The sequence below is a fragment of the Monodelphis domestica genome, chromosome 5 (assembly GCF_027887165.1).
Source record: "Monodelphis domestica isolate mMonDom1 chromosome 5, mMonDom1.pri, whole genome shotgun sequence".
NCBI lineage: Eukaryota > Metazoa > Chordata > Mammalia > Didelphimorphia > Didelphidae > Monodelphis > Monodelphis domestica.
In genome coordinates, this window is record NC_077231.1 from 272,297,625 (window position 1) to 272,323,216 (window position 25,592).

A 25,592-nucleotide genomic window follows, 5' to 3' on the forward strand; every position below is an offset into this window, starting at 1 on the left:
CATTAAAATGAGACTAGGCAGTTGGATTAAATGATCTCTGAGGCATTTTTGATCTCTTAAGAGATCACATGAGCAGACCAGAGGGAAAAACTCTGGTAGCCACCCCTCTTTAAATCATAAACAAATCTTTAAAATCTATTAAAAACTTATCATGTAGTTTTAGAAAAGTTAGCTCTAGCCATGTGGCATGAAAAATAAATTATAATGGACATTAGAAAACAAAACATCAAATTATCATTATTTTTATGAATTATGAGATTGCACATTTAGAAAAATCTATGGGAGGGGTGGTGGGAGGAGGGGAGGAAAAGAAAATGATCTTTGTTTGTTTCCAAGGAATAATGTTTGAAAATGACCAAATAAAATAATGTTTAAGTTGAAAAAAAAGAAAAATCTAAGAAGCTCAAACCAAAAATGAAATAAAAAACTAAGTATCCAATAAATTCACAAAAATTATTTGCATTAATGTAGTGATCTAAAAGTCCCAGGTTGATGATGCCATTTACTCTTTGAAAACAATTGATGGCATGTGAATGCAGACCAAAACATACTACATTTCACTTTCTTTCATCTCTTTCTTCTTCTGATATCTCTTTCACAGAATGACTAATAAGGAAAAATGTTTTAATATCATTGCACATGTGAAATCTATTGCTTGTCATCTTGGGGAAGTAAAGGGGGAGAGTGGGATGGAGAGAGAGAAAATTTAGAAATAAAATTTTAAAAAGAAAATTGAATGAAAAATTTTTCTGACATGTAGTTGGGAACATATGACTTTATACACAAATAAAACACTGGAGGGAAATAATTTGCATTTTAGATGTCACTAACACAAAGCAGGAAACATACTAAGAGAATAGCATTTATGACAATGGTAAGATAAGTCAAAGGCTAGGGACACCTTCTAGAGACCTCTACCTTGGAGGAGATGTGAAAAAATAGGGTTGTTGGTGGAACTACAAACTGATCCTATCATTTCAGAAAGCAATTTGGAATTATACAAAGAAAATTATAAAACTGTGTATACCCTTAAATCTAGTAATATTGCTGTTGGGTCTGGTTCTCAAGGAGATCATGGAAAAAGGAAAAGAACCCAAATGTTCCAAAATATTTATAGGAGCTCTCTCTTTGGGATAACAAAGAACTGGAAATTCAGGAGATGGCCATCAATTGGAGAACAGCTGGACAAGCTATAGTATATAATTGTGATGGAATACTACTGTGCTATAAGAAATAAGGAGCAGGTTTTAAAAAAACTTGGAAAAAACTACATAAAATAATAGAAATGAGCAGAACAAAAAGAACATTATACACAACTATAAAATTAATATTTGAAAAATATCTTGTGAAGGTCCACCTTCAGAGATAAAAATGATAAACAGAAACACAAAAGTTATAATTTATATATACATTTTTTGTTAGTTGATGCTTTTTGTTAGGATGCCAGAACTGTTTCTAGATTATTCCTTTAGGATATACTAGTATTGGACTATAGAAAGGGCATTTAATTGGGACAGGGGCAGAGACGTTTGGGGGCACAGACACCTGCCCATTGAACCAAGGACTGCATAGATATTCTGACAGGGCTACCTCTACCCACTCCCCTCAACCCATTTACCTTACCTTGTTAATAAATCCCTTAATTAGCAATCAGATTTCAGTTTGGCCTACTTCATAAAAGGAAGGGTGCTTAAGTAACTGGGGTCAGGCCTCAAGCTAGTGTCCAGTCCCTCTGTGGTAGGGCCAGACAAGCCCTGCCACATATCTCCTTTGGGGAAGGAAATCTAGAAAACTTCCTCTAGAGATCTTGACTCAGGTAACTGACATCTTGTCCCTTCAGCCATTACATCAATAGGGATTCAAGTGATACAGACTATTATCACTTGAGAAGGTGAGACAGAGGAACTGCCATGTCCTCTCTCATAGGTTTTACCTCATCCCCTGCTCCTGTTCACTTGATCCTCCCAACACCTCACTGGTGTAACACCTGAACCAGTGAGCCAAACCATTTATTATTAATACCAGAAGAACCCCATTTTTACACTTTCATCATGTAGGGAAGAGAAGGAGGGGTGAGATACTTGGGAATTTTAAAATAATCAACAAATAAATAAACTAATTTAAACTAATTTAAAAGGGAGATCTACCGAGACAGCTACAATAACAAAAATACCTAAAAATTGGAGGCATGTTCTATATACATTCTTGAAACTCCCACTTGTTAAAATGAAGCAAATATTTAGCTAGGGAAAAAGTAAGGGGTGGGCTGGGGGTGGAAGAGGGGAGCACTCAATGCTGATGATGGAATACAGGAAATTTTAGATTGAACAGCAACTTACCCCCATATTTTCTTTGACTAGCAGCTCTTGAAGTCTTGCTTTTTGACATTTCCCTGAAACTGTTCAGCAAAGGGTGGAGGAATGGGATTTCTTCTGCTTACCCTCTAACTAGAAGCAAATTGCCTTAGAAGCAGTTGGTAGGTATGAAGTGAAAATTTTATCTTTTATAAGAAGTCTTTTGTGATTCCCCTTAGTTCTAATACTTTACCCTTGGATCATCTCCAGTTTATCCGGTATATATCTTAGTTGTACATAGTTATTTGCATGATGGCTCTCTAATTAGACTGTTAGTTCCTTGAGAATAAGGATTATTTTTTGCCTATTTTTGCAATCCTAACTCTTAGTACTTTATTCTTAATTATGACTTATTGTTTATTTTTTACCTCATTATATAATCAATTATTATTATTTGTTATTGAGTATGAATCATTCTTCTAGAAAATCTTACTTTAATCCTTTGTTAATGCATTGATCTTCCCCAAGTCCCCTCCTTCTTTCCCATGCCTCCCTTCTAAGACAAAGCAGAAGGTCAAGTAAACATAGGAATTTCAAGGATAGCACTAAAGCTGTAGACCATAAAGGTTAAAATAGGGAGAGCCAAGTGTGTCCCTCAGAGTAGACTTAGTGAAGTGGGAAGGATTAAATAGCTTATTGGAGGAGCCAGTTCAAGGCACACAAAATAGTGTCATGTAAGGAGACTGTGGTCCCAAAGAAGGAACACAAAGTTAGGAATCTTTGAAGTTGAACCTTTTGTGTTGAAGCTGAGTATGGTCATGCTGGAATGTGTCTGATGTGGGATGGAGATGATTATCAAAAGAGGGATGGTAAAACAAATACAAGATCTTATGATAGGAATGAGGGATTTGGGGAAAAACCTTAGAAATACAGAAGGCCATTGGCTGGCATCTAGCAGAGCAAATTGGACTTGAAATCAGAAAGATGCTTCCTGGCAAGTCATTAGGTCAATGTTCTTCCCACTAGGCAATCCTGGTTTAATGTGGAGGGAGGTGTTCCTTGACACACATATTTCAGTCTTTCAGAGTTCTGCATGAAATTATTCAGCATTTAGTGCATGCCATAGAAACAATAGACAAAAGACAGAATGAAGAACTGGATAGGACCTTAGAGGCCATCAAGTCTTTAAAGGATAAGCTAAGAAATATATTCTTAATTATTAAGAAGTCATTGAAGTTTTCTGAACAGGAGATTGATGTGACTGGTAAGAGTGATAAGGATTTGGGGATTGCACAATGAACAAGGCAAAAAGGTAACTTAACTTCCCTTTTAACAGCTAAAGGGACAGGAATCAAATGTTATATGACTTTTATAAAGTCCCACAGCTAGGAAATATCAGAGATAAACTGAATCCAGATCATTTGAAGATGGCCAATACTTCCACTAAAGGAAGCTGTCCTCAAGGGCTCCATCTTATATAGTATTGTCTTTCTACATTTGCACCTAATGAGTTAAAGCATTGTTGGAATACAGATGACTCCAGAATTTCCCAATATCCTACCCTCATCTCTCTACTCACATGACCTGGCATATGGGAGCCTTTTAATAAGTGGATTTTCCCCATATGACACATAACTAGTTTGAATCAACATATTAAAATGTCATTACTTCTCAAATTAATGCCAAGATTTGATAGTATACAAATAAAAATACCAAACAATTATTAAATTGTATAAAACAATGAAATCTAACTAGAAATGAAATGAACAAGAAAAAGGAAGAAAAATTTACTAAGGGGAACATGGTCTAATACATCTCAAAATGTGCAAAATAAGCAGTAATTACCAAATTATATGGTACACTCCAATTATATACAGAAAAATTAATCAGTGTAAGGGAATAGAGAAAACAGAATTAGAACTGAAAGATATACAAAAGATTTGTGTTTAATAAACCCCAAATTATTAAAATAACAACACTAGTAGAATAAATTATCATCCAATAAAATTATTGTGAAAACTTTGTAGAATTGGAAGAAAGACATTTAAATGGATACTTCCTACACCATATGCTCCAACAAGATCTAATTAGATCAATGGTCTAAAACATGTATTTAGTTGGAAGGAAAAATAAGCCTTTCCATTGTGGGGAAGAGGAACATTCTTATTCAATAGATTGGAAAAGATTATTTGCAATAATGACAGATTGAGTTATCTACAAATGAAATATTGTGCAACAAAACCAATATATTCAAAATAAAATCAACGGAAACAGATTGAAGAGAACTTATGGCAAAGGTGACATAAAATGCAACCTCCCAAATTCAAGAAGCTGACACATAAAACTTTTAAGATATATATATATCTTAGCAGATCAAATGATCAAATAACATCTGATTTTTTAAAGCAATACAAAGCATTAGAAAATTTTAAATTACTTCCCCATTTTATCATTTAATTCTTTACAAATCTGGCAGAAATAGAGAAGAGAAGGTGCTAGATTTGGATTGAAAGGTCATGAGTTGAAATTCTACCCCTTCCACTTCCTCTATATGTAACCTTGTTCAAGTCTGTAAAAATGGAGTTATTAAACAAAATGATCTTAAGCTCCCTTTGAGCTCTAAAGCTATTATCTGTGATACTATCTATGCCATTTTTAATAATCCTCAACCTCAGTGAGATTGTGGGAAGACGACAAACTAGGTAGCACAATGGATAGAGTATCAGACCTGGAGATGGGACCTGGGTTCAAATCTGGACTTAGTCAATTCCTAGTCATGTGGCCTCTAAGCAAATCTCTTAACCCCAATTAACTAGCCTTTATTGCTCCTCTGTCTTAGAATGGAGATTTAGTATACTCAGTCTCCATTCTAAGACAGAAGGTAAGGGTATGAAAGAAAAGAAAACAGGAGGAAACATTCTTACAATGCCAGTGGAATTTTGATTTAGTACAATATATTTGAAGAACTGTCAAGCAATAAACAATAATCATTATCTCTTTCTTGAAAAGGAAAAAGAGCAGTTAAAAAGTATTCATAGTAGCTTTACTTGTAACAACAAAATCCTGGGAATGTCCAAGAAATAGAAGATGACTAAATTGTTGTATAATTAATTCATTGGAATATTAATGCCATCAATGGTTTCAAACATAAAAATTATAAAGACTCAAAGAGTGACATGATATTATGCAGAACAAAAAAGACTACAGCAGAAAGTTCATCTAAACTGATTACAATCAAATAATCAGAAAAAAACCCTTCTAATTACACAAATGAAACAGAGTACTAGAAGAGGAAAACAGATGTTATTATTATGACTTTAAGTTTTAGCAACTTAAGCATAAAATGTACTATAATACAAGCAGTGAAAAGTTAATCATTTTATGTATTTTGTGATGTTTCTTTTTTGTTGGGTTTAAAGAATTTCTAAACCTAACCTTCGAACATAGTCAACGTGTGAATTTGTTTTGCTTATTTGTATATTTGTTACAAAGTTTTTTTTTTCCTTTCCAAATATACAAAGTATATTTGTTACAAAGGTTTTTATTTTTCCTAATGAAGCCAGGTAGGAAAGTGAATGAGGTAGAAATAAATGATTCCCAATTTAAAAAATAAAATAAATTTAACTTTAAGAATATTACCCAGATGATTAATTCGTTTGAGCAAACCCCCCCAAAGGATAAGAATCACAGATGATATATTCAGAGAATGACCATCTCGAGGTGGAAGGGATTTCAGAGGCCATTTATTCCAACATCCTCATTACATAAACCACTGGAGGCCCAGGGAGATTTTGGTGAATTGTCCCAGTTCACAACAATAGTAAGCCTCAGAAGCTGAATTTGAACCCAGAATCATTAACTTCTGGGCTAGTGATATTTAGTTTAATGTTAAAGTTAATTTCTTTTCTACTTTTCTAATCTGGAACCTATAGATGTCTACTTTAAGCTGTTATGGTACTACTGTCCTATTCTGGTAAATGAAGCTCTTGCCAAAGCAAAACAAACTCCCTAAGAATTTCTTTAGAAAAGGATAAGCAAACACACTTACAGTGAGTACATTTCCAATAGTGTATTCTCCGGAGAGAATCAAAGTGGTTCCATACCAGAAAGCCAATGAGTATGAGGCATAGATCAGAAGGAAGGCAGCCCCTATTGAAATGTTGGCTGTAATAGCTTTCTTTATTCCAACATTTTTAGCGTCTTCTAAATTTTTGTTGTACCTGTGAAAGACAGCAGCAATTAACAATTCATACACATGTCTGAGCAACAAGTATGTCCTAAGTGTGCATAATACAACTCCAATATTCCCCACAGATCCAATGGCTGCTGATTTTAAATTTTGCTTATATTCTCACTGTAGCATAAACTTTTGTCCTTGGAGAACAGATGATTCCTGAAGTCAACAGATATAACTTCTCTAACTTTTTTTCCTTTATTTTATTTTGTTCTATCCTATTTTTATAAACCCTTATCTTTTGTCCTAGTAACAACTCTTAAGACAGAGGGATAGAATGGGTTTAATAGAGTTAAGTGACTTGCCCAGGAATACACAGCTAGAAAGAATCTGAGGTTACATCTGAACCCAGATTCTCCAGACTCCAAGCTGGCACTGTATCTACTGGGTCAACTAGTTGCCCGTTTACCCTTTATTTTATTTTTTTAATCTTTTTGTTCCATCTTAGAATCCATGCCACATATTGGTTCTAAGGCAAAAGAGTGGGAAAGTGTAGATCTGTGTTGGCAAAACTATGGCACTCATGCCAGAGGGAGACACTCAGATGGTGGGAATGTCCACCATCACCCCAACACAAGAGTATGCTACTAGAAAGCCAGAGAGATACAGGGTGGGGCTGCTCCCCTTCCCCTCTCTATATAGGTTGCAGTTTGGGTGCTCAATCTCTAAAAAGTTCACCATCACTGGTTTAGGCAATGGAAGTTAAATGACTTGCCCAGAATCACAAAGCTAGGAAGTATTTGAGGCCAAGACCTCTTGTCTCTAGACTTTATCCTTTATTTTAAAATAATAAAGTAGGTTCCACTTTGGTTTGAAAATAACAAGCAGAGAATACCTATGATGTCTAACTACAGAGAAAATGAAAAATTATGACAAACATGTAGTTCAGTGTCATTTTCAGACAATTAACAGTTTGTACCAAATATGTGCTATATTATGTTATTTTCCTTCAGCTCCATTTAATAACTTCTTTCTTCCCACTCACCTTAAGTGATTTCATTTGCCTTTGTAACTTTCCCAAGATGATTTCTATAAAAATAGGCTCTTCTACACATATTTATGTTTATATGAGAACTATCTATGTGCATAATTAAAATGTTTAAGTGCTTATAGCTATCAGGTCAATGTGGCAGGTTAGGAAAGTGGTTAATATTGGAGGGGATTTGGCAAAATTGTGACACTAATAAATTTCTGGTGGAATTGTGAACTGATCCCACCATTCTGGAGTGTAAGTTGGAACTATGCCCAAAGGGCTATAAAACTCTGCATCCCCTTTCATCCTATAATGCCACTCTTGGGGCTGTATCCCAAAGAGATAATTAAAAAGGGGAAAGAACCTATTTGTACAAAAATATTGACAGCAGCTCTTTCTGTGGTGGCAAAGAATTGGAAATTAAAGGGATGTCCATGAATTGGGGAATGGCTGAACAAATTGTGGTATTGGCGATGGAATGCTATTGTGCTATCAGGAATTATGAGCAGGAAGATTTCAGAAAAAGCTGGAAAGATCTGCAGGAAGTGATGCAGGGGGAAATAAGCAGAACTGGGAGAACACAGTACACAGTAACAGCAATATTGGACAATAATTATCTGTGAAAACTTGGCTATTCTCAGCAATGCAATGATCTGGGACAATCCTAAAGGACTTATAATTGGGAATGCTCTCCACCCCAGAGAAAGAACTGTTGGAGTCATTTTTCACATCAGTGTATTATGGTTTTATTTTGGCATTTTTGTTTTGTATGAGTATATTCTTATAACGATGACCAATATGGAAGTGTATTTTGCATGGAAAGAGAAATAAATGTTTCTGGGCATAATTTATGACTAAAAAATACTTTCATAATAATAGCTGGCATTTATATGGTACTTTGAAGTTCAAAAAGTGCATTGTACATTTTTATTCTTATTGCAATCCTAGGATATCATGAGCTCCATTTTATAGATGAAGAAACCGATGGTGAAAGAAGTTAAATAACTTGCCAAGTGCCACACAGCTCGTAAGTATCTGAGAATATAAACATCAGGTATACACAGAAACAGCTCCTAGGTCACTAAAATCCTTGTGCTCTACAACTTGTGGGCCTCCATTTTGACAAATGTGAACTGTGTTGTTAGGTCATGTCTGACTTTTCATGACCTTATTTGAGGTTTCCCTGGCAAAGATCCTGGAGGAGATTGCCATTTCCTTCTCAGATCATTTTACAGATGAGGAAACTGAGGCAAACAAGAGTAAGAGACTTTCTGAAGCCAGATTTGAACTCGGGAAGATAAGTCATCCTGACTCCTGTCCTGATCAGTACTCTCTATCCACTCTGTGCCTCCTACTGCCAAATATATCAAAAATGTAAAAAACAAATGTTGAAGTTGGTATTTCGATAACTCTCAGGCTCAGGATATATAAGAACTCATGAAGATCAGCCAAAACTAAAACCCACTCAGGGACTTCCTTACTTTGAGCTACAGGCATGATAATTCCCCCTCAGTTCATCTGTTACTTCTTTCAGCTTGGTATGATAGCTTTCTTATGGATCTCTCTGTGGCAGTTTTATTACAGCAGAAACTATCCTATTCAACCCCAAGCTTCCCCCTTCCTCCTAATGCAAACCTGGCAGTTTCAAGACTATTCAGCAAAAGAGAGGATTAACAAATGAATATAACTTCCCTGTCACTTAAGAAAACCTCCCCAAATCCAGAGTCAGCAGAAAGTTCATTGGATTTAGAGTCCAAGGATCTGAGTTCAAATTTTGGCAGCTAAACGCTCTGGGATTTAATTTTTTAATCTATTAAATGAAAGGATTAGATTCAAAGTCTCAAATACTCATAGGAGCTCTTGGGATTCTGAAGAACATTTCAAGATGTCTTTAAGACCAGTTTTTCATAATACTAAGAAAGTATTTGCTTATTAAAACACTCCTGCTTTTTCCAGTTGCATATCTCTTTGAAGCTAGATTTTCTTCATATACTTCAAACAAAATAGCACATCAGCATCATAAAATATCAAACACAAGAGTAGATATATAAATCCAGTTCTATTAAACCATATGTTAGAGATTTGAAAAAAGTAAACAAAAAACATTTGTTTTGGAAAATATGGTTATTTTTCATTAAAAAATTTATTATTTGACTTAACATGGGATGACTGTTATTTTTACTTTTAAATGAATTAAAGATACAAATTTTAAAAATGTATCCAATTTGATTTATTTTTGTTATTGTTCACTCATTAAGTTGGGGCTGATTTTTCATGATCCCATTGCAGATTTTCTTGGCAAAAACATTGGATAGGCTTTCTGTGTCCTTTTCCATTTCATTTTATAGATAAGGAAACTGAGGCAAATGGAATTAAGTGACTTACCCAGAGTCAGACAATCAGTAAATGTCTGAACCCAGATTTGAACTCAAGTCTTCCTGACTGGACACAAAGTTCTAGCTACCTAGCCATATGGTAAATACTGATAGCTATGAGTCTCATAGACAAAAGTTATTTGGGGTTCTCAATAAATATTAAAAGTATAAAAGGGTCCTGAGGCCACTAGACTAGATGGTCTCTTTGAAGTTTCTTTTAGCTCTAAATTTTATGAACTTAAATTTTTTTTAAAAGGCAGGTCACTAACAAACAAAATAAGGACAAAACATTTTTTTCCAAATAAATTTGGAAATTTCTGCCTTCTTAGATAAAATCTTGGATCTCAAAAAGATTATTTTTATTCATGAACTTCAAAATGTTAATACTCTCCAGCTGGTTATTCATTATCCAACCTTGTGCTCACTGGCCATCATTACTAATCATGTTATCCATGTTAACGATTAAAGAAACTCAGAACTGGGGTTCCACACCCATTATTTCATTTACTTCATACACGTGCTTACCTAGACTAATGCTAATAGAAACCAATTCATTGACAATATGCTGTCCCAATTAGTCAGAAGAAAACACCGTGACCCGGAAGAAGCCACAATGAGAAACAAAATCATTTCAATTCTAGAAAAGAAGGATACATGGAAGAGGGAGAAAAAGAAAGTGGATATAAAATGGGCTCTAGAATGCATTTTCTTCTTTTTTTCAATAACAATTATAACTCAGAGGAGTGTTATAAAGTGGACGGAATACTGGGCTTAGTATCATGGCAACTAAAATTGCATCTTGCTTTTGACATTTACTAGTTCTGTGACTTTGGGCAAGTCACTGGAACTCCAGTAACAGGTAGCTCCCTAGACTCACCTGCTAAGTCAGAGGGGTTTGGGACCTCTATTTGGGGAAGGGGATACTACACTGAAGTTCTCTATTATGACAAAATCACAGATCTTTCCCATGTTCACAGCTTACAAAAGTCTTGACAATTTGAAAGGTAAAGTTTCTGTGATATCTCAGTGAGTTCTCAAATCAACTCTACAAGACACATGGTGTTGAGAGCTGTTCTCTTCATGTGTATTCTTCAAACGGTGAAGTGAGAAGGCTCAGGAAGTATAATGGTCTGATGAAACTACCAATGAGTAGAACTAACATCTGAGTCCTCTAAGATTTTTTAAAGTGCTTTTTAGATTTTTTTCAAATTACAGTAATTTAAAAAAAAATCATTCTTCCTAGTATTCCACGCCAACAAATGAGCAAACTTTTTAAAAATTACTTAAATACATATTTGCATACTCCAGTAAAACAAATGACCACGTTAGCCTGGTCCTAAAATGTATGACTCATTCTAAAATTTAAGCCCATTTCTCAATCTCTACAATAAAGGGATTGGAATTTAAAAACAATCATTAAAAATTGTCCATCATTTGTCTGTCCAGAGGGAAATAATGTGTTTTATCTTTCCTCTTTTATATTTATTTCTCATTGCAATGGCTAGTCTTGCATTCTTTTGAAGGCAAATCCCAAACTCTTTCCACCATGTCTTATTTTGTCTTGGCTTTGGCTTGTACTGGGGAGACAAAGCATATCCAGATCTTTGACCAATTGCAGTTCATGAGGATTTTCATTCTTTTGATTAAAACAAAAATCAATCAACTCATATAATGACAACTCTTCACCTTCTTAAAACTTTATTAAATCACAAAATCTTAGAATGAACATGGAAGTTCCCTAAGGGCAAGGACTATCCATTTTATTTCTATTAGAAACCTCAGTAATTAGCTCCGTGCCTGTCACTTAGTAAGCACTAAATGAATGCTTGGGGCTTGCCTATTGTCTGAAAGTGATATGAAATTTTATTTAGTCCACTACCATGTTGATCCTATTTTCCTTAAATTCTATTTATATATCTTACTTTCTAACACTTTAATTTTTGAAAAGTCCCCCAGGGGACAAAGTTCCATTTCAGCCTTTGATTAAAGGGATTGCAACTAAAGAGACAAATTATCCTGCAAAGAATCTGACCAGTATTGAATAAAATGAAACAGAGAATTTTAGAGTTCTAGCTTCAGCTGTAAAATACAATTTTTTACTTGGCTAAAAAAGGAAGCAAAGTCTGTGAATTTTCAAAAAATGCTCCACCTCTTAAATTCTGAACGTGCCATTCCTTTAGTGGCTTTCTTTTCTTCTTTATCAGATTTGGTTACAATCGTTTGGTTCCAATTTTAAAATGATCTACTCCAATCTTGTCCAATTTCCTTAAATGTTAATATTTAAGATTAATTCTAAAATGCACCAGAGAGAACACAATATAGTAGAAAATGAGTTTGTTTTATAGTCGGGAGACCTGGGTTCAAATTGTGAATTTGATGCTTATTAGTTAGTGGTATACATGTGGCCCATTTACTTTTCACTCCTTTTCCCAAGTTTACTCCTCTGTAAAATGGGAATAATATATCTGTTCTATCTAGGTTATGAGGAAGGTCACTTATTTACCTTAACATGTCCTAAAAATGGGAGTGATTACTTTGAGGATATTAGACGTTTCTACTCTGAAATACTTATTCTTCCCAGCTTTATTCTTCTGTTTTGTTAACTTTAGAGCTCCAAAATCTGGAATGAAAGTCATTCTTAGCAAAAACCATTCTTTCCCATCTTGTATTTAGGTAGTTTATTTTTCCTTCCCAAATATACTACCTTACACTTGTCCTTTGGGGAAAAAAAAAACTCAACTACAAAATTGAGCTTTTGTAATGACTTCCCCCATGCACCAGAATTGTTTGTTTCAATTTTTAACATTTTCTCCACAGTGTTAACTATTCCTGCCTGCATTCATTCCCTGCAAGAGCAAGACTTCTGTTCCTTTTCTGAAAATATTAAGAAAAATGGAGTGGTCCCCGGAGCACTCCCAGTCTTATTAACTCCCAATGGTTCTGACTTTTCAGCAGTGGAGACAGGGAAACCCCTTTTATGCTGCCAAATCACTAGGCAGAGTTCCACAAGAGAAAGGCCATTAAATTTCTTAAGTTGGGGGGGGTTGGGGAAAGGTAGCTTCCGCCATCAGAAAAGCACCATCCAGCCTATTGGGCAAAGTCCAGCTTTCCAGTGGTGTAGTACAGACTATCAGGCTTAATTAATGGTTTTTTTAATCAATACCACCACTGATCTACATGCCACACTTAGGATCCTACTGTATACATATGAAATAAGTGTGGAGTTTCAGTTCCAAGTCTTAAATATGCTTGAGAGGCAGAAAGCATTTTGAAATGTAGAATGGAGAATTTTGAATATGTTAAATTAAAAATAGATTTTGTACAAATAAAATGAATGTAGCCAAGACTAGAAGTAAAGCAGAAAATTGAGAAAACATTTTAAGAACAGTTTCTCAGATAGAATTCTTATATCTAAAATACATAGAGAAATTTATCAAATTTATAAGAATGAGTCTTTCCCCAACTAATAAATGGCCAAAAGGTATGAATAATTCATTTGGGGATGAAGAAATCAAAGTTATACATAACCTTAGGGAAAATGCTCTAAATCATTATTGATTAGAAAAAATGCAAATTGAAAAAACTCTGAGATATCAGCTCACACCTAACAGATAGGCTAAAATGATAAAAGGGCAAAATGACAAATATCAGAGGTGGTGTAGAAAAATAGAGACACTAATGCACTGTTGGCGGAACTCTGAACTGATGCAACCATTCTGGAGGGTGATCTGGAATTATGCCCAAAGAGTTATAAAACTGTAGCTACCTTTTGACCCCACCATGCCAATATTATGTTCATTTCCTAAGGTGATTAGAGAAAAAGGAAAAGAACTTTATGTTCTGAAATATTCATAGCAGCCCTCTTTGTGGTGTCAAGAAACTGGAAATGGAGGGGATGCTCATCAATTGGAGAATGACTAAACAAGTTGTGACAGGATTGCAATGGAATACTACTGCATTGTGAGAAAGGATGAGCAGGTTAATTTTTTTAATGTAAAGATTTACATGAAATTTTGAAGAGTGAAATGAGCAGAACCAAGAGAATATTATATACAGCAACAGATATATTGTCTGAAGAATGACTTGCGTACAACCACTTTCAGAGAAAGAAACAATAAATGGAAACAAGGAAGGCATAGTTTTACATATGCAGTTATCTTTTTTTGTAAAATGATGCCTTCTTTAATGTGGGGGAGGGAAAGGAGAGAGTGAGCTAGCTGTGAGTTTAAATGTAAGAAGAAGATTAATTAACTTTAAAAAAAAGATACCATTCTGAATAAAATTAAAGGCTTTAATAACATAAAGCCAAACTATTTCCTTTTCAGCAAAAGGATATTAGTCATGAAAAATCAGACTGAATTAATTTACTTTTTAGGAAGCTCTGTGATCTTATGTCCTCTATTCTCAAGATGTTTCAAAATTCATTTCACACTTCTACTTGGGGATAAATGATCAAGATCATTCTTCACTGATGTACACAGAAATTAAACATGTTCTTTTGTATTCAGAGCACATTAGAACAATTATTTCAAGTTTCAAATATCACCTTTTGCTTCTCCCATGAAGGAAACAAGGGCATTGATAACTCCAAACAGCAGAAAATGAAAATATTATATAGAATGTATTTCAGATAGGACTTCTTCCTCCTATAGATTTGCTTTCCTAGTTATGACTGGCTCAAGCTAGAATGAAAATGATTTTTGCATGCTTTTTGCATGAAGTTAACTGTGTGATAAACTGTTGTAACTGATCAGACACCTGTCAGACAAGATAGATTTATGAATAATGCAAATTATAATTACCTTTGAATAATGGGAATCTATTGGAAGACTACTTCTAACAATATTTTCTGGAAATGTATGCACCAAAATAATATTGTCAACATTGTAGAAGTATATTTTATAAGCAATATAATAAACCAAAGCATACAGGGAAATATTTAAAAAATTTTTTAAATAGTTTTCAGAAGCTTTGAGAAAGCGAGAGGAACCAACCTTTCAAGCTCTTTCTTTTGACCTCCAAAAGCAATTACGGTTCTAATTGCTGCCAAGACCTCTTCAGCTACTGCTCCAGCTTTTGCATATGCTAATAGTTCTCTATCAGTAAAGGATGACAGTATCTGTTTAAAAAGAGAGAGAGAGACAATTTTGATCTCATGATTGAGGAATTTCTTTAAATAAAATTCTACTCTAAAGACTTATCCTGGAATGGTGATGACACCTGAGAGTTCTTGAAGTCTTTGCTGGTGGAGGGCCAACTCTAGGAAGTTTAATGCTGCCAGAAAGCCTCAGTGATGCATTGTTGTCTGAGAAGCAGCCTAGCTAAGTGGGGAGAGGCTCAGAAGATTGGCCATCAAGTGATCCATTTTTCTGATGCCAACAACACATGAAGTCCATCTATGGAAAGGTGGGGACATTGCTTTTTGAGCTTGTGAAGGGTATGGCTTATTCTAACACTCCTCAAAACCATTGTAGACCACTGATTTTTAACCTGGGATCCATGAACTTACATTAAAAATATGCTTATTTTGATAGCTCCATTTCACAATAATTGGTTCCCTCTGTAACCTTCGATACTGTACTTTAGAACTTTTCATAACGTGCCGCCCTTCCACCTTCCCGTCTTCCTACAGCTTACCTCTTTCCACTTATTCTGCTGTCCAGTGATACTGACTGCCTTGCAGTTCCTCCCACCCAGTATTCCTTCTCCTGCCTCACATTCTTTCATTGATTGTCCCCATGCCTGGAATCATCTCCCTCCTGGCTTCCTTCAAGTCCCCGGAAAAGTTCTACCTCCCGCAAAAACCTTTTCCCAGGACTCCTTGGTCTCAGGTCCTTCTCTCTCAGGTTCTCTCCAGTTTATCTCCTACATATCTTGATGGTACATCACTGACAGCTTGTTGACTCCCCCCATTGCTCGGTGAGATGCTTGAGAGTAAGGAATATTTTTTTCTTCGTATTCCCAATCATTAGTATATTGTTTATTAGCACACTGTGTTATATATAAATATCACACTGTAAGTCCTTAATAAATAGTAGTTGCTCAACTGCTAAAAACATTATTCTAAGGGACAGCTAGATGGCTCAGTAGAGAGAGAGCCAAGTCTAGATATGGGAAGTCCTGGGTTCAAATCTGACATCAAGCATTTCCTAGCTGTGTGACTCTGGGCAAATCACTTAACCCCCATTGCCCTGCTCTCACTACTCTTCTTTCTGCCTTGGAACCAATACACAGTATTGATTCCAAGATAGAAGGTAAGGGGTTAAAAAAACTATTATTCTGAAGAAGGGCTCAAGCCATATAAGAGGCTAAAATATCTGGTTTAGGAGGTTACCACGTATAGCCCTTCTATATGTAGAATCCAAATGCAACTTTTCTTTCCTGGATATTATATATTGGGAGAGAAAGGATGGGAGAAACACTATGTATAATTTCAAGGCAATTTTTAGAAGCCATTGTCTAGTATTACAGCTGTCATCTTTATAGTGAGATCTCAACTGCATTAAACCAGAGTGCAGAATGGAGGGCAGGGAATCTCTGAGTAGCAGCACAGGCTAGAAGCCTCAAGGGGCAACAAAAAGCTCCCTTTGACACCAACCATGGGAAACCCATCTATCTAGCTATCAAGAAAGCCCCGCTGATTTTCTTTGGTCTGTCACTACCTTTTACCGCCATTGTTTCCATTAAATCATACTATAAAATTTTCAATTAAGCCAAAATAGGGGGTTTATATTTTAAATACCTACTTAATTGTTTTTACCTAGAACTTAAAGCCAAATGTCAACAATCAATTGAATATACATATATAACATCACATAGTCGATTAACTACAGTTAACTCTTATTAGACTTAAATTATTCACATAATTCAGGGATCTCATTGTATAAGTAATGTATTAGAAATTGGAAATGCAACTTCAAAAATATATGATCAATATATTAACTTTAAAGTTTCAACACAACATCTTTAGGAGGTCTGGTGGAAAGAATATTAAACTTGGAGTTAGAAAGACCTGGGTTCAAATATTTCTACAAACATATATTGCCTGTGTGACCCTAAGTAAGTCACTTAGCCTCTGTCAGTCTCAGCTTCCTCCTTTGCAAAGTGGGGGTAATAATAATATGTATCTCACAAGGATGTCAAAGATAATAAGAAGAATAACTAATAGTTTTATATAAAGTTTTTGTAAGCTTTATGGCACTCCAGAAATGCTGTTGTTTTAGGGTCATTTCAGTCACGTCTGACTCTTCATGATCCTATTTAGAGTTTTCATGGCAGTGGTATTAAAGCACTTTGCTATTTCCTTCTCTAGTTTATTTTATAGAAGAGGAATCTGAGGCAAACAGGATAAATGGCTTGCCTAGGTTCACAAAGCTGTTAAATATCTGAAGCTGGATTTGAACTCAAGAGGGTCAATATTCTTGACTTCAGGCTTAGCTCTCTACACACAGAGTCACCTAGATGGCCATGGAAACACTAGAAATTATTTACAAATTTCCTTAACACCTCCAAACAACCTGAGATTAACCAGATTTTCCCACTCATACTCCTTTTGGTGGAGAAAGGCAAAATGACCAAACACATAAAAAACAAACAAAGTTTGGGCGCTATCAGAGTAAAGCCCTCTGCAAACATTAGCTACGGAACCACTACCTATTTTGAGCAATTAGTAACTTCTCACGCATGTGTTACTGTAGGTCAATAGACTGAGCCTTCTCTCCCAAGCCTTTCTCATCATTAACTCTGTCCAATTACAAACAACAAATAATGAGGCGTGTCCTCAGTGCCTTCCTGCCAGCTTCCGGGGCAGAGACCCGCTTTTGTCACAAAGTGGCTGCCTGACCTCTGGCAAAACATGAGGCTCTCAGTGCTCTAGAAAATTTTCTCTGGCCAGAAATGACAGAATAAGGTCTTACCTGCAAGTTCTCCAGAACACCTTATGGAGCTAGACCAACCCCACCCCTAGTAAATAATGAAGCTCATAAATGTTTCCAGTTGCATAATGTTTTATAGTTAATGAAGCACTTTAGACGTGTTATCACATTTGATTCTCTAAAGTAGGAAGGAGAAGAAGTAAAAAACAAAACAAAACACTAGAAGACCTGAATTCGAATCCAAGATTTTCCCCTAATGAAGATGTGAGACAATGTTATTTAATTTCTCTAAGCTTCCGTTTTCTCACCAGTAAAATAAGAGAGTTGGAAAAGATTATTATTGAGGTCCCCTCTTGACTCAAAATATCTGACCCTGTGACCCTGAAATAATTATTGTACCCAGGAGGAAACTGAGGCTCAAGATTTTGTCTAAGGTCACACACATAAGTAGAAAGCCTGAACAAAAAACCACCATATCTTGTGTACACCACATCTTCCTACTAAGTGGAATGACACATTGTGAGGTAGAAAGTTAAAATATGGTCAGTACCTGGAATTTACTAAGTCATTAAAGGGGTCCAATTGTTTTGGAAGTGATTTTCAAACAACAAACTTCAAAAGATAAAAACTGCTTCACCACCTATTATTTCACCAAAATGTCAATCAGTCAGTGAGGGACACTGATCTCTCAGTGTCTTCATTAAGCATCCCAGTACAGTGTGATTAATTTTAGTCATTATATATTTGGCATTATGAGTGGCAATGTTGAGTAGTGGCTAGAGCCTGCCTTGGAGTCAAAAAGATCTGTGTCCCTCAAACTCACAGAGTCCTTGGTGACCCTTTAAGGCAAGAGATCTTACATTTTGGTGGTCATGGAACCCTTTGGTTGTCTGCTTAAGCCTCTGGACCCCTTCTCAGAAAAACATTTCTAATTACATTATTCAAATTACCTAGATTTATAAAAAGAAACTCATTCTATTGAAACAGAATGATCAAACTCTGAAAGCAAGTTCACTGACTCCAGGTTAAGAACTCTTGCTCTTCTTACATTGAAACTAGAAGAACTGGTACTGCTTATCACTGGGGAAAAGCATGTTCTCACTGATGAAATTAGGGGCTCAGACCAGATGAAGAAAACGCTTCCTGCATGGTTGGACCTGTGACAGAGGTTGGCACTTAAGAAAAGTGCCAGGCTGAAGAGTGTGAAACTGATCACCTCAATGGGGGAAGGGTTTAGACAATATATATTTGGTGACAGGACATGGCTACACAAAAATGAATTTGGTAGCTTTTGGTGTGTTCAAAGACCATCTACTGTGCAAGTGACAGAGGGTCATGATAACAAAAGTCTATATCCTTGAAAGAGTGAAGAATAACAGCCTTAATGGGAAGTCAATATTTCATTTATTTAAAGTTTCTCCAATGATTATAGGTTGTGATCTTTACACTTAAACAACTGATATTAGGTCCCCTTATATCAAAAGATATTCACTTTTGTACCAAGAAAAGCAAACATTTTAAGCATTAGATTATGAATTTGTAAATGTAACATTAAAAATGTTTCTTCTTGCAATGATTATAGGTTAAATTTCTCTGGACTTGGTCAACTTCCTTCCATCTTCCTTTATTTTAGCATCCTGAGTTATGCTTAGTGAATCCAGGATTCATGGCTGATCACACATTGTCTGTTTCTCCCTCACCCTTGAAACATTTTACACTTTGTCAACATGAATATCAAAATCAGCCACCTATAGGGGAAAAGAACTCCTCAAAGGAGAGCAATGATCTGAGAGTATCTTGATCCATGGAAAGAGCTCTGGTTCTTTAATCATTGTCCCTGGGGTCAGATCCTGCCTCTGACATACCCTAGGGCATCTTCTGCAAGTTACTTGATGCCTCTAGCCCTTGGCTTCTTCATCTTTAAAAAGAGATGACCTCTGAGATTCCTTCCAGCTGTAAATTTAAGATTCCATAACCCAAAGGCAGTTTTGCTAGTCTTTGCCAAGGTGACAGTGGGAAATTGATGGACTCTATATTTTGAAAGAGCTGTGGTGCCCTTTGTATGGACATCTTTGCCTTCCACCTCCTCACACACACTCTTTCACACTGATCTATGCCAAAGTCCCTCTTTGTCTCAGTAGCAAGACTTCATGAGATTTTGTGGCAGATAATGACACATGAGGAGGTGACACATCTGTAGATAAGGGTCTCTAGACCTAGCTCTCTTGGTCCTCAGATGGAGAATGCACATTGGTTCTGTATTCAGTGATACTCTAGCTTGGTATGGTTTCCCAAAGCTTGCCCTCCACTGGCATGACCTTACTGTAGAGCAGAAGACTTTAGCAGAGGTTAAGCTAGTTACATCCATCAGCTTCAAGCTTCTAGATGTTTTAAGTACCAACAAGGGGAGCAACTTCCCTCTTCATATCTACTATCCTGTTCACTTCCCACCCTACCCCAACTCCATCCCCAAGCACAAGGCCAAAATCCCCATGTAAGTATTCTATTGTTAGGATTATAAAGTAACAAGGACCATAGATTTGTAGGATAATGTACATTCATTTATCTAAGTATCAAGGAGACCCTTCTGCTACTTCCCATCTATTATTAATGACACATGTAAAGCCCAGTGAATGGACAAATTAGGAGGCTGTTGGTTCATTAAGAATGGTAGATGAGTTTTATTTATGGATGAAAAACATTATTATAAAAATTCACAGGCTTTACATACCTTTGCCCAGAGGGCAGCTGACAGGCCTAGGACAGGACTAACAGCCAGAATCACAAGTGTTAGCTTCCAGCCTCTTGTAAATCCAACTATAAAACCTGTGAAGAATGTTGCTAGTGCTTGAAAGAGCATTCCAATTTTGTCTCCAATTCCATCGTTAATTTTGGAGACATCACTAAAAGAAGAATATAAATACTACTGTCAAAAATCATAAACATTTAAATCATTTCTATTGGATTTAAGGTAATTTCTGATACAGTAAAAAAGTGGGGAGGTCAATGCTCCTTTTCTTTTTTGTTCTACAAAGTCAATTATTTGCTACCCAGAGCTGTGGCTCATGTGTGAACATACATTTGTGATCTGAAACAATTGCTCAGAGACATTTCAGATTGCTCAAGAGGTCTCCCTATATCCCCAGGGAGACAAGTTAAGAAGCAAACCATCCATATTCACACTTATTTTATCATTATTGATAAAAATGCAGACACCAAAGATGAATTGTCAGTGTAATACCCATTTCACAGTTTCATTCAACAATCACTATTAAGCACCTACAAGTTCAAGCTCCCCTACATGATACAGAAATAAATAAAACAGTCTTTGTCCTCAAGGCATTTAAAATCTAGTAGCATTTCCTTTGGACTTGGTCAGAACTTAAAAATTGGAGGAGTCCTTAAAGTCATTGAGCAGAAAGAATCATCTTGAAATTAAATATCCAACAATGTGCTTACTCAGTGAGTCGAGTGTTCAGCTCCCCGACATCATGGACATCAAACCAACCAATTTCCTGGCGCATTATTGCATGGAAAAAGTTTTGTCTAATTTTCTTAATCTGTCGTCCAGCGGCTAAGGTCCAAAATGAAACTTGAATGTAGGCAGCAATGAGCACCCCAGCACCCACTCCACTGTAATAATATGCGTACCTGGAAAACACCAAACAGCACTTGCAAATATTTCCTTCGGTTAAAATAAGTATTTAGAGACAATTTAACTTTTCCTACTCTCTTCTCTAATCTCACAGTTCTTAAGAAGTAGTTCAGGTCTTAAACTGAGATTAATGTTAGCATTCACTAGTGGGCTATTATTCATCTGTAGAATAGCAGTTCTCCCATCCATTTTTTCCTAATTACGTATTTCCTCACTACTAATGAGTTGGTGTGATAACTTCTGCAGGTGGGCCAATGGAAAGAGTTCCTGTCAGGATGAGTAATGTTCCCTAGTGTTTGGGGATGGTAAACAGCTCCATTCCAAGTAGAGGAAGATGCTTCCAAATAGAAAGTTTGCTCTGAGTTAGTACAACTGATCACTATGCCCTTTAAAAGGTTTATTTCGTGTCTTTCTTAGTTCTTACACACAAATTCCATAATAATAAGTGATAAACTAGATAAGAAACTTTTAACATCACCACCCAACCATTCAGAAAAAACAAACATTCTCTTGACCAGTTCTTTGGTATTTACACACACACACACACACACACACACACACACCACACACACACACACACACACACACACACACACACGCACGCACGCACACATGCACATGCACACGCCATGAAAATTCTGCCAGAAAATTCCTTTTAAAGGTGAAATATCAGAATATCCCAAGTATATTATAACTGAAGATTATAACTTTTGACAGTTCAGTATTCACATTTGTTTGTATGTGTGAATTTTTCACAAGAAATACAGAGGAACAGAAAATAACATGTCAGCACTTAGCTGTGATTAAATATCTTATCAGAATTAAGGATCTTGGCACATAGCCTTTCCCTAGGGGTTCTAAGGTGAGTACAACAGTTAATTTTGATCAGGGAAATAAACCTTTGGTTAATGGATTGCTCACTGGTGAATTATTACCACAGTGTTGGCAACCTATAGTAGAAGAGAGCTAAATGGACATTCCAAGGTGAAATAAATACCAATATTGCTCTGTAGTCTAAGGCAACATATGCTGTATAATCCCATATATTTACTATTAATTATTTATTTTTTAAAAACACAATAAGAATTTAAATAAATTCAAGCAGTCATTAGAAGAATTCCATGGGAAATTAAAAACAAAAAACAAAAAAATAGTTTCAGATGGACACTGAAATTTCTAGATTCCCCCAAAAGGCTCAAATGCCTTTCTAATCTATCCTGCAATAAGTCTTATCTTTTGGACACCCCTTCCTTTTTTCACTTTAGTACCCTTATAACAAATACTAAATTTGGGTCTTTCTTAAATTTCCAAAATCATCAATCAAAACAAAAAAAAGGAACCTGGAAAGAAGAAAAAGATCAGGATGGGGAAACAAGCTATTAATGTGCAGCGGGCTATCACTAAACAAAAATTATTATTTTACTTCCAGATAGCGTTATCATAAGTATGATAGAAAAGCTCTGAGAAACAAACTAAAATTCTTTGACTTCTGTGACATATGAGAATTAATTGGTTGATGAAAATGCTTTTAAAACTGTGTTAAGAGTTTATTCTTGTTATTATTAATTTGGATTTCTCTATTTTACTCAAACTGAAGAAGAGTGACTATTCCTAGGACCACTACCACTGATAATCACCTCTCTCTGATTCCTAAATGGGCCAACTTATCATTCCTTAAGGCAAATTGGTGTCTTTTTGCTATTGGGAGCTCATCATATTGGTGCCAAACCATAAAATAACCAATTTGCATTAGCCCTAAGAAATCCTGGAGCTTGTTCATTTCACTAGCCTCAGCTTCTCCCTATAGGTGGAATTACAGGCATGTACCATCATGTCCAGTAAGAGAACCAGTTTCTAAAGCTTCTGAAATCTATATTCTACTAAAGGATAAACTAATACACTGAATATTAACCAAGGAAATTTTATTCAAACTTAAAGTGAACTTTATTCTATAAAGTAGACAATGCTTCTTTTATATTATATAATCTAGGTATTGTGCAGTAATAATATAATAAACTGCTAATGCTGTTTCTGTTAGCATGGCACAAATTGAAAGCATAATAACATTATAAAAGCAAGTATAATTTTAAAAACTTATCTGATACAAATAAGAAATATAATCAATTACGTGGTCATTTCATCTTCCAATTTAGAGAAGGGATTGAAACCTACACAAAGAAACAAAAAGAAATACTTGTTAAAATAAAAACTCATAGAACCTGTTTAGCTGAATATATGTCATCTTTTCAAATATAGTTATTTAATATCACTATAGTTCTATAAGTCAAAAACTATTCGTATTCTATTTTAAAATGTAAATGTTAGGAGCATAACATTGGCACTATCTTTTTCATTAATAGTGTAAATTTTAGATTTACTCCACCCTGCTTAGTATTTAGAAGTTTTAGCAAGCAGGAATGTATACACCCCCACTTAAGGATTAAGAGTTTGGGAGGAGACTTCTGGTCAAGATGGCGGCTTAGAGAAAGCTAAAGTTCAGATCTCCGGAAAACCCTTCCCGATGGATCTCAAACTATAAGCTCCTAAGGCGCCGAAATTCAAAACAATCAACAGCACAGACCCTGGGAATCCTCCTCCTGGACCTGGACCTGGATCAAAAGGTACGGCCCCCCTCAAAAGCCAGAACCCGAGATCACTCGGACCTAAGGGGTAGGAGGGCAGAGTCCAAGGCTCCGGGAAGCCGCTGCCCCTCCCCCCTCAGAGAGCAGGGTCCTCTGAAACAACAACAACCCTCAGGGCCGACGAAACAGCCTCACGGCCAGCTATTCTGAAGGCAACTTCCAGAAAGCAACCCGACCCAGTGGAGGGAGCACCTTAGCAGCAGGGAAACAGAGAGAACCAGGGGAGAGTGTGGCCCCCTGGTCCGACCCTTCCATTCCAGTTCCAGTGAAAGTCATTGCCTTAAGGCATACTCAATTTAACCCAGGGAAAGCTCATAGAACCGACAATCTGCCCAGGACTAAAGCCTCTGAACACCAGACAGATATAAGAAAAGCTAATCCTCCACATTCAGAGATGGCAAACTCCACAGAAGCACAGAAGCCCCCAAATCCCAAGAAAAATAAGAAGAAAGGGGCGACTTTGGACACATTCTATGGAGCCAAAATACAAAATACAGAGGAGATAGAAGACGATACACAAGAAAATGCTCTGAAACCTTCCAAAGGAAATGGAAACTCTCCACAAACCCATGAAGAATTCAAATCAGAAATGACCAAAAAGATGGAAGCCTTCTGGGAGGAAAAGTGGGAAATAATGCAAAAGAAATTCACGCATCTATAAAACCAGTTTGACCAAAGTGAAAAGGAAAACCAGGCTTTAAAGGCCGGAATCAGGCAGCTGGAAGACAATGATCGTGTAAAAGAGCAAGAATTAATAAAGCAAAGCCAAAATACCAAGAAATTAGAAGAGAACATAAAATATCTCACCAACAAGGTGACAGATCTGGAAAATAGAGGGAGAAGAGATAATTTAAGAATAATTGGACTCCCAGAAAAGCCAGAAATAAACACCAAACTGGACATGGTGATACAAGATATAATCAAAGAAAATTGCCCAGAGATTCTAGAACAAGGGGGCAATACAGCCACTGACAGAGCTCACAGAACACCTTCTACACTAAACCCCCAAAAGACAACTCCCAGGAATGTAACTGCCAAATTCCAAAGCTATCAAACAAAAGAAAAAATCCTACAGGAAGCCAGAAAAAGACAATTTAGATATAAAGGAATGCCAATCAGGGTCACACAAGACCTTGCAAGTTCTACTCTGAATGATCGTAAGGCATGGAACATGATCTTCAGAAAAGCAAGAGAGCTGGGTCTTCAACCAAGAATCAGCTACCCAGCAAAACTGACTATATACTTCCAAGGGAAAGTATGGACATTCAACAAAATAGAAGACTTCCAACTTTTTGCAAAGAAAAGACCAGAGCTCTGTGGAAAGTTTGATACTGAAAAACAAAGAACAAGGAATACCTGAAAAGGTAAATATTAAGGAAAGGGGAAAAATGTTATCTTCTTTTACTCAAACTCTCTTCTATAAGGACTACATTTATATCAATCTATGTATACTAATATGTGGGGAAAATGTAAGGTATAAATAGGGGGTAAAGAAAGACCAAATAGAATAATCTTTCTCACACAAAGATTCACATGGGAAGGGGA

The 25,592-nt window shown here is 36.1% G+C and overlaps 1 protein-coding gene across 8 annotated transcripts in view; it reads right to left on the reverse strand.

Moving 5' to 3' along the window:
• LOC100027288 (ATP-dependent translocase ABCB1) overlaps positions 1-25,592 on the reverse strand; it is a 226,852-nt gene that overhangs the window by 68,843 nt on the left and 132,417 nt on the right. For all 8 annotated transcript variants that reach the window (XM_007504953.3, XM_007504963.2, XM_007504952.2 and 5 more), the window contains 5 exons: positions 23,534-23,573; positions 21,210-21,401; positions 20,482-20,653; positions 14,871-14,995; positions 6,343-6,514 (listed from right to left, as the gene is read on the reverse strand). In XM_007504953.3, the coding sequence (XP_007505015.2) occupies positions 6,343-6,514; positions 14,871-14,995; positions 20,482-20,653; positions 21,210-21,401; positions 23,534-23,573 (701 nt within the window). The remainder of the gene's footprint in view (positions 1-6,342; positions 6,515-14,870; positions 14,996-20,481; positions 20,654-21,209; positions 21,402-23,533; positions 23,574-25,592) is intronic.